Consider the following 9,714-nt stretch of genomic DNA (forward strand, 5'->3'; position numbering starts at 1 on the left):
CTTAGCCCAAATTTTTTTTTCTGAATGCACTTGATGGTATTGAACTTATATACTTTCTGATTGTTTGTTCAGACGTTTTTGAATAATAATATTGTTTTGACATATGTCTTGTAAAGTTTATATATGTTCATTTGACATATGAATGTGCATGCATCTTGTGTATATACATAATAGCATTCACACCCTGTTTAGATGAGCTATTCCAAACTTATAAAAGACAACATAAGAAGAATACAACAATTACTAATCGGTGCGGTTATTAAATAAAAAATATTCTCCAACATTATACCTCCTTAAAATTCAACATATAAACCAAGCGAACGTATAAGGGGGTTCGTTAGTGCATAAAGCGTTCAAATGTTATGTTCGCTTTGTAAGTGCAAACTTGATATCGATGAACGAGGTGCATAACAAAATTGAACATGTCCAGTGAACATGAAACAGCATTTCAACTCTCAATGTTATGTTCGCTATGTCCAATGAACATGAACATGAAACAGCATTTGACGTATAAGTGATATCAATGTTATGTTCGCTATGTAAGTGCAAAAACTCAATCATTGAACATGTCCAATGAACATGAAACAGCATTTTAACTCCAATGATTGAAAAACTTGGTGTCACCGCACTGACAATCTTGTAGATTTTATCAAATCTCAAATATGGGATGCATCACCAATATAAACCAAACTAATTTAAAACCAGAAAATCTAATAATATCAATATCTTTGAAAATAACACAAAACACGACAATGATAAAGTTCAAGAATTTATATCCTTTGTTGGACAGTTCCTAGAATCATGATGACCAATGGTTTTGCATTTCCTGCAAAGACGCTTAGGTTTATTTGCAAGAATCAGCGCCTTCTCTTTTTCCGATTTTCTGCGACCACCTGCACCACTTCCTTTTGTTTTGGCTATGTCAGGAGGAAGTACACTTGGTGACTCAGTAGGAGCAGCTCCATAGAATTCATTGAACAACCTGGTCTTTGAGCAAGCAGGTGTGATAGTTGCTCCAATTTTGGAAAACTTATCTCGAACTTCAATGATATCATTGTACAGTTGCTCATATAGCTCTTCATTGCCACTCACATGTGATATTGACTCGCTAACAGCCTTAAAGATACGAAAATCCCAATTTGATATATTCTGACCTGAGTTAGGTGGCTGTACCTCATATGATTCATTTGGGCATAAAATGCTGAACTTGCACCATCGCACAGCAATGTATTTTTGTGGAATACTGTCAATATTCAGATTTCTAAACACACAAAACATGTGCTTACACGGCAATCCTCTCCTGGTGAACATAAGGCAGGTGCAAGACACTTCATCCTCATCTTTCATATTGCGAACCAAGAAGACACCATCTACATTGTCGTCAACTTCATAGATTGTGTTGTTGCCTTCAGAGTATATCTTGTGTATTCCACAAGCCTTGCTTGCATGGTCTATTTCATCCTGTACTTGTTTGAAAACAGCATTAGTGTAGACAACAGATGCATTCGTTTCGATGGGTAGGTTTGTCACCATACCGGGTGAACGTGTCTCATCATCATGAGTTGCTAGTTTGTAGTTATACCTCTGTACATCTAGACCACTGCAGTAATTGGTATAAAGTAATACCAGATCAGATGTTTTGTTGATAAACCTTTTAAAGTAACTGTTCTCGCTTTCAGATGCAGAAGTTGTACGGAATAAGCCGCTCATAGGTATTTCTCTAAAATATGCTGGGATCCAGAAAGATCTGTCATCGAAAATGTCATTGAACCATTTAATCGACGAGAGATCAAACTCCTCAATCATATTTTTCCATTTCTCCTCAAAAACCGAGACATCATCATGATCTGTCCAAACAATACTAGCATAAGTAGACTTGAAATTGGTATCTTCTCTCAATCTTGGTGGCACTTTCTCAGCAACTTTAATATTTATGTGCCACATGCAAAACCTGTGGCGAGTTTCTTTCCAACAAGATGCAACGGCATTTTTGAGTGCTGGATCTTGGTCCGTGATTATGATCTTTGGTGCATGGCCCATTATTTGAACAAACCGCTCCAAAACCCAGGAATATGATTCTGTGTCCTCATGTGATATTAATGCAGCACCAAATGATACGCATTTTCCATGGTTGTCCTTACCAGTGAAGGGAGTAAAAATCAACTTGTACCTGCAGTATTGTTTCAAAAAAATAATCATCAACGTAAACGTTATGTTTAATCTTCAAACAAAACTTAATAGCTAATAATTTCACAATCAACAGCACCTGTTAGTATTATAAGTGGCATCAAAAGACACAGCCTCTCCAAACAAGCTAAAATTCTTTATTGATGTCTGATCAGCCCAAATTATCCGACACAATTTATTCTCTTCATCTACGTCGTGGAAGAACTTAAAACCGTTTCCAAGTTCCTGCTTATTCGTAAATGTTTCCAATAACATATGTGCATCGGATCCTTTGGAATGCACTTTCAAATCCCTAGCAAAATTCTTGAAATCATTACTTGTGCATCCAACTCGATCGTAACTGCCCATTATCTCTCTGAACATACGGAATGAACGCATGGGACCAATATTCGCCTTTATTCCAGATATTATGAATCTTTGTTGAAATTCATCCACATTCCTATTACTTTGCATAAGGTCTCTGGTTGGTAGTGGAACCATGGAATGTGTATGACCCTCCCAAAATTCAGCAAACTTGTAGCAGTTTCCCAACACAATCTTAATTATAACTTTAGCTTTACAATCAACCTTGCAAGATGTTGTCTTGCGTTTCTTTGTGCCCTTATCACTGAAACGCACTCGAGGTTCTTTTGCCTTTTTCCATACTCCTTCTCTCTTACAAACCACATATTGCCTGGTAATTATATCATCTTTATTTTTCCTGTTTGTGCTCATTCGGGTGTCAAATCCACAAAGTTTGGCATAATCCTTGTAAAACTCAACAGCTTCATGCAATGTACTAAATATCATGCCATTGCGAGGTTTCTGCGAATCATCGCAAGGAGGATAACACAATTGACCATCTGGTGTTCTTGAATATGTGAATTCTGCAAATGGTAAATGTAAGGGTCAATATAATGAATACGAGCATGGCCTCTGAACTTATGAACGGTGTAGGGTTCATAAAAAAATGCTAGTGAACATACTTATACTACCTATAAGTTTGATGTTTAAGTGTAAGTTTAATGAATACGGACATGATCTGTATATTGATGCACCAAATTCGGGTCATAAAAAATTGTGAATGAACATAGTTATAATGCCTATCAGTTTTAACATGAAAACAAAAACTACGAAGAAACAGTGCCAAAATATGATCAATGTGACATCCGGATAACAATATAAAGGAACATAAAACAAATAAACACGTAATGTGTGTTTGAAAAGTATGAGTAAAAACACGTATAACAGTTCGAACAAATAATGTTTAACAGTTCGAACGAAAATTGTCGTTCATACCGGTTGAATTTAATAACAGTTCGAACGAAATTTAATAACAGTTCACATAGAATAATTCACAGTTCGAACGAAATTTCTACGTATAAACACCAAATTTTCATATATATGCAACATGTATAACAGTTCGAACGAAATCGATTTCACATAGAATAAATAACCTTGATTCTCCATAAAATATTCTGCAAAAACTCGAAATTTTCTTCAATGGTGTACTGGTTTTGAAACGATGAATATGAGAAACAATGCAGCTAATACGTTTCTAAATTGTAACAAACATATCTTAATAATTATTTACCATAAATAAGAGATTTGATATGATTCATATCTATCTAATAACGGTTGTGAATAAAATAGTTATTTACATTCTTAGCCTTTGTGAATTAAAATGGCCGAAAATTGACTAATCATATCAAATAATTGAGGACCGCAAGATTACATGGATTCAATGCTTTAGATTTGGTCTTCGTTCTCTGTATAGGGGAGTGGTCTTCATTGAACTCTCCCCTATATATATATATATATATATATATAGGGTTACATTCAGCAAAGTCTAATCCCTATAGACAGAATAAAGACCATATCTGGATCGTTCATTCATCACAAAATAACGGTTGAGATTGATTGCCAATGCTTGAGTTTTAAATATATAAATTTCATTAAAATGATTTGTTCGGCAGGAGAAGGTTACTATTGTAATTTTCAATTCAGATGAATCGTTCGTCAACTATCAAATCCCGCAAAAAGCTCTGTTTCCATTTTAGAGTTTGTGATTTGTCTTGGAAAGATGTATTATTTGTTAAGATTCGTCTTCCATTTATTCTCACCCAAATTATTCGAACCCTACCGCTTTAAACAAAACTCTGAACAAGAACTTGTTCGGCGGCGATTCAGGCTTCTCAATCCGGTAAACAATTCACTCTTACTTGCTTGTTTTGAACGTCTAATTAATCAGATTCACAATAATCTTGTTTGCTTTTTTTTTTAATTTTTAGTTTTGAACAAATATTTAGATTCTTATTACCGTGGCTTGCTTTTTTAATTTTTTCTGTTTTGAACAAATGTTCCGTTCGCCAGAAATTATTGTATAATTTAATAATAATGTTACATATCATTTTTTAAATATCTGTGATGCACATTTTTGGGGATGGCGCTGCTTTATGTTATTGGCATGTAAATATAATCCAGTTTATCTGGATTATGATTTGAGTATCATGTACAATAAAAGGGATGCGAATGTTAATAATAATGATATTGCAATGTATAATTTCGATATTGTGATGGCCATGTTTTTTCTTAAACTAAATGTTGTATTTATCCGAATTTTAAATAGAATTTATAATACATGTTTTCATGAATTTTAAATATAATTTATAAATTTGTTATTTATTATTGACAGAAATGTCACCGTTGCGCCAGAATGGAGTCATCGTTCCAGGTAAATGTTTAGTTATAAGTATATTGTTTGTTCGTTCTTTCCCGTTTCAAAATCACTAAAATTTATCCATTCATCTCAAGATACACCAAGCGACTCTTCAACAACACAATAAGATTGTGTATACTTACAATCCACATCTGAAAATTTCTTAGCATGGGTAGACGCTACGTCTGCTGAAGCTTGTGATAGGAAGAAGAAAGGAAAATTGAAGCGGATTGATATTCCCAGCTTCGATTTGGGTATTGACGATGAAAATGTGGTCATATCCAATAAGGTATCATAAATTGTCTTTAAATATTTTAGAAACTAGATATGTGAATTTTGTATGTAATTATGTCCTTTTGATGTTACAGAAATCATCTGGATTCACGAATGGCGAGGTATATATACTCACTTAACATACATTTAAAACAAGTAACGTTCAAATATAATACGGAAAAATGTGCTTATATATACGAATTGTTTATAGGTATATTTTTTATGTTGAAGCGCAGGTTGTTGTGATAGATCAAATGTTGTCAAATAAGGAAAACAATGTTGTTGTAACTCCAACAAAAGTGGTAAGAACATTTGTGTATTTTATTGTTTATAACAATCTCAGTTTATTCTTAAAAAATTTGAATCAAATTATTTTAGGAAGTTCAGTGTTATTAATGTACTAATTTAATTGTCTACTAACACAGATTTCAGATTGCAAAGAACCGCAAAGCCGCTCCAGACTTTGGTTCAGAATCCAAGTGCATTAAATGTGTGTTACTTTAATCTGTTAATCATTTTAGTTATGATATGAAGTACTAAAGTATTATTTATATGGTATTTACTTTGGATCTGATGCTGAGCATACGTTGTTTGTCAAGGTTACTGGTGGAGATTCACCAATCCTTGGTTGCGTGAAGAACAACTCGCTTGCTAGGAGACTGCAGTATTGCAATAATGATGCTTATGATGTGTTCAAAATAAAAAAGTGCAGGAGTGTGAAATCAGGCAGTCTTGAATTTTTTTCAAATCTTTTTCTAACGTTATGATTATTAATTATTTATATCCAAATTTTTTACAGAGGGATGATCTTCTTCAGATTCAAAGATATTATGTTATGAAGGATTGAAGTTAATTCTATGAATAGACGTAACTTTATCCATCCTTCAATTATAAATGCATGGCCGTCTATATTAAACCTTAGCCAAAAGCTTGGAACGAACAATAATCCCGTTCGTTTCATTTCCTCCACAGACATATATATAAGTTTTTAAAAGTATATTTGATGGGGCTAAAAACAATATAATATGTGAACTGATAGTTCTAATTCATCACAGGTTGATTGTGTCGGACCTACAGGGATGACATACGATGAGCAACAACAATCATTCTTCCTAACTATGACCCATGAGTTACGAGAATATCAAGAACAACCTCTTGGTCTTATTGACATGGTAGCGTGGTTATTTTTTATTGTTTATTAGTTATGTCTTAATAATAAACACCTTAAATTTTTTTTTGATTAAACACAGTTCTTCTTCCCGATATATACCAAGGCACACCAATATGCATTGTGTGTGGACACCAGTAAAGGGATAGTGTTTGTCATAATCAGTGATGCAGATTTTAACGAAATGGTGTTATTGAGACGCACGAGCTGCTGTGCGATGTTTTTGTAAGTCTACATTCAAACTTTATTATAATTACAATCCTTTTACTATGTAAACTGAAAAAATGATTATATATGGCAGCGAAACTTGTCGACGAACTTCCTGTATTACAACAATGAGGCACTTAAAGCATCGTGTGTGGCCAACTCTACAGCACAAGTGGTTAAGTTCTTTACTGCAGATGGTATGAATAAATATGATGGAGCCGTTTATCTAATGACTATTATGGAGTCTTTCAAGGGTGATCCTGTATCAGTTCGGAGATTTGCTTTATTGAATGCATCTCCACAACATCTTTGGGTAATGAGGATTAGATATTGTGCAGCAATAATTGGATGGGTACGAAATGCAGTGCTGAACTCAGTTTTATTCAACCGATAACTATGGCCCTCTGGTAGTGAATGATTGTGCGAAAGTTGACCAGTTATTGATGGGTTGATTTTACTATACTAGTGTGTAACCCGTCGAATTTCGACGGGTATCATTTGGCGTTATAATTTATATAAAAAAACGTAAAAAATTATTTCTTAAAATATATTTATAAATTATGGAGATTATTCACTAAAAAATGGAGTAGTTAATATGATATAGGTCTAAGTTACACATCGAACTAAAGTGAAAAAATAAATTAAAGAGGACTTTCATCCTTGCATGATTTAGCGAAACGTATATTCCAAAAAAATATTTGTCACCCACTACTATTTGCCACCATACCCGCGACCCGCGGATACCCGTTACCCGTCGGATACTCGCCACCCACTATCCGTCGGATACCCGTCGTGGCTTAAGAGGTAGGGGTGTTGCTGCTTCTCTGCGTCGACATCCTGCAATCAACCACCCAACAAATGCAATAAATCACCCAACAAATAAATCACCATGAAACTGCAGCAAATTTTAGAGAAAATTTCAACTTCTTGTACATTACTATTTGCTATACATACTCGCGACCCGCGGATACCAACCACCCATCGGATATTCACCAATCCGCTACTTGTTGGATACCCGCCACCCACTACCCATCGGATACCCGCCGAAGCTTGAAAATAACGATAAATATTAGTTGAATAATAGAATAATTCTATGAAGCATGGGGACGAATACGTAATACGGCAACGATACGATACGTCAAAAATATGTTTTAGTTTTCGAAAATCAGCACCCATTAACACCAATTTTTTGAAAATCCAACAATTAAATTGAAAATCAGCCCCCATTAGTTACCCACTGCCAAATTGAAATTAAATCCAAATTTATATTGCATAATGGTTTTAGCATATGAGTAACCTGTCCGGTGAGAGTGTGTAATCTGTTGTAAATCCCAATATTAAAGTCTACACAAACAAATTCCATATCTTTTCAATCTATTGCTTTGCTGAATCTATCGACCTTAAATGGCAATATATATGACAATCTTAATTCATCTAAAAATCGACAATAATATTACAAAAATAAGCAAGTAAAGTTGGATGACAAAGATATAATATTAAAAAAATAAGCGAGTAAAATAATATGACAATCTTAATTCACCTAAAAATCGGCAATAATATTACAAAAATAAGCAAGTAAAGTTTGATGACAAAGATATAATATTAAAAAAAATAAATGGTTCAACACTAATGATTTTGAAAGAAATGATACAGATATTTACAATGTCACTAATGATTTTGAAAGAGAATGATCGCCGGCGGCAGAGCAGGGGGCGGGGCAAACACTAACCGGAGACGATCGACGGCGGCCGGTGTCACACCCCAATTCTTGAAACAATAACTATAACTGGGGTACGACTAATCATTAAAATGAACAAGGGAAAAACCTTTTGAAATCTGAATTGAAGGGATAACAATCGGGCATCGCCCCTTTAGATAAAGAAAGACAGGTATCCAATTGATACAAATCAATCAACAAACATGACAAACGTCAGGATCACAAGTTTAGTTTCATGCTTCAGATAACCAATATTCCTTAATCAAAATACTTGAGAGTCAAAAGTCTAGGCTCAACAAAAGATATCGTTTAGAGTCATAACATAAAGGTCTTAAGTCAAGAGAACGAAAGACAGGTAAAGGCTAGTACTACAGCGGAAGTCAAAACACGGAGTTGAACCCTAGCCTCAGCTCTCCCCGTCAACACCAGCCATCAATCTGAAAAATATTTGAAAATATTTGGGCTAAGTACTAATGTACTTAGTGGGCTGCAACTTTTAAAACATTTCACAATTTGTAAGAGCAGTTTATCCAATTATTCATGACATAACTTAGAAGGTTTTAAAGTAAAGGAACTTCTAAGCATGTTAAAATATTTCATTTTATTAGCGCGCTGTTGTCACACTCTGTACTGTTACTCGCTGTGATCCCGGACCTTTTAGCCACCGACGGATCCCTCATTCCCATGATACTTGCCCTGAGGACGTAACTCAGACAAGTTGAATTGACCTCGGGACGCTACCCAGGCAGGCCTTACATGATACATGCTCCGGAACACATCCAGCCAAGCACCCTTATAACGCCTCTTACATGAATTAGTGCCCGATGGAGATCAACCCACCGAAACAACTAACAAGTGTACACAATTCTCAAACAACGTGTTAGGTCATAAGAGAACCTCGATCGATCCATGAATTGCGAGCCTTAAACATAACAGAGCGCACAAAAATATTTATTGGATAGACAGTTTTCAATTCATGAAACATTTAGAGCTTAATAACTCAAGCATACATTTGAAAAATAAGCCCACCTGATCCTTAGTGTGGAAGAGAGGTGATCTTAAGTTGTGGCACCGTCATGCGGACCAATTCCTACAAGACGAGTTCTTAACTCTTAGCACATATCATGGATAACGAAAACCGTTGTTTACTTAGGGTCTCTAGGTCAACCTATTCCCGGACTTACAACGCATAATCGGACTAGGGATTATACACTTTACATACATTAGCTTATCTTGATGCCTTATCTAGGTTAACTCACTCATTTTCATGAAAACTTTGCACAAAATATGTCCCAAACTCGTCATGCACATATACATAATATTTCATGAAACATCCTTTAAAACCAACTTTCAAACTTAGAAAATAATCCAACAACTTGAGCTCTGAAGTGGCTGTTTTGCAACAGACACCAAATCTGTCTCGGATCTCTAAATGAGGCTCCAAAGGACATTCTGGAAACTAGG

The 9,714-nt window shown here is 34.9% G+C and overlaps 1 protein-coding gene and 2 long non-coding RNA genes across 3 annotated transcripts; 2 read left to right on the forward strand and 1 right to left on the reverse strand.

The window, feature by feature from the left end:
- Positions 1-762: 762 nt before the first annotated feature.
- On the reverse strand, positions 763-2,976 carry LOC131002329 (protein FAR1-RELATED SEQUENCE 5-like). The gene is made up of 2 exons (XM_057928820.1): positions 2,267-2,976; positions 763-2,170 (listed from the first exon to the last, which is right to left on the reverse strand). Exons 1-2 carry the CDS (start codon positions 2,974-2,976, stop codon positions 763-765), a joined length of 2,118 nt encoding a protein of 705 aa, XP_057784803.1.
- Positions 2,977-4,819: 1,843 nt separating this feature from the next.
- On the forward strand, positions 4,820-5,650 carry LOC131002320 (uncharacterized). The gene is made up of 5 exons (XR_009094259.1): positions 4,820-4,900; positions 4,981-5,174; positions 5,254-5,280; positions 5,395-5,460; positions 5,584-5,650. It is a non-coding gene; the product is annotated as an uncharacterized LOC131002320 (long non-coding RNA).
- Positions 5,651-5,809: 159 nt separating this feature from the next.
- On the forward strand, positions 5,810-6,839 carry LOC131002321 (uncharacterized). Its single transcript, XR_009094260.1, has 3 exons — positions 5,810-6,330; positions 6,409-6,551; positions 6,628-6,839. It is a non-coding gene; the product is annotated as an uncharacterized LOC131002321 (long non-coding RNA).
- The last annotated feature ends 2,875 nt before the right edge of the window (positions 6,840-9,714 follow it).

This window comes from Salvia miltiorrhiza, unplaced genomic scaffold (genome assembly GCF_028751815.1).
Source record: "Salvia miltiorrhiza cultivar Shanhuang (shh) unplaced genomic scaffold, IMPLAD_Smil_shh fragScaff_scaffold_107_1, whole genome shotgun sequence".
Taxonomy (NCBI): domain Eukaryota; kingdom Viridiplantae; phylum Streptophyta; class Magnoliopsida; order Lamiales; family Lamiaceae; genus Salvia; species Salvia miltiorrhiza.

Bases quoted from the DNA above. Each gene is read 5' to 3' on its own strand.
- LOC131002329 (XM_057928820.1), bottom strand. From the start codon at position 2,976: ATGATATTTAGTACATTGCATGAAGCTGTTGAGTTTTACAAGGATTAT. The intron at 2,171-2,266 runs GTGCTGTTGATT...ACAATACTGCAG, and splicing joins GCCACTTATAATACTAACAG to GTACAAGTTGATTTTTACTC.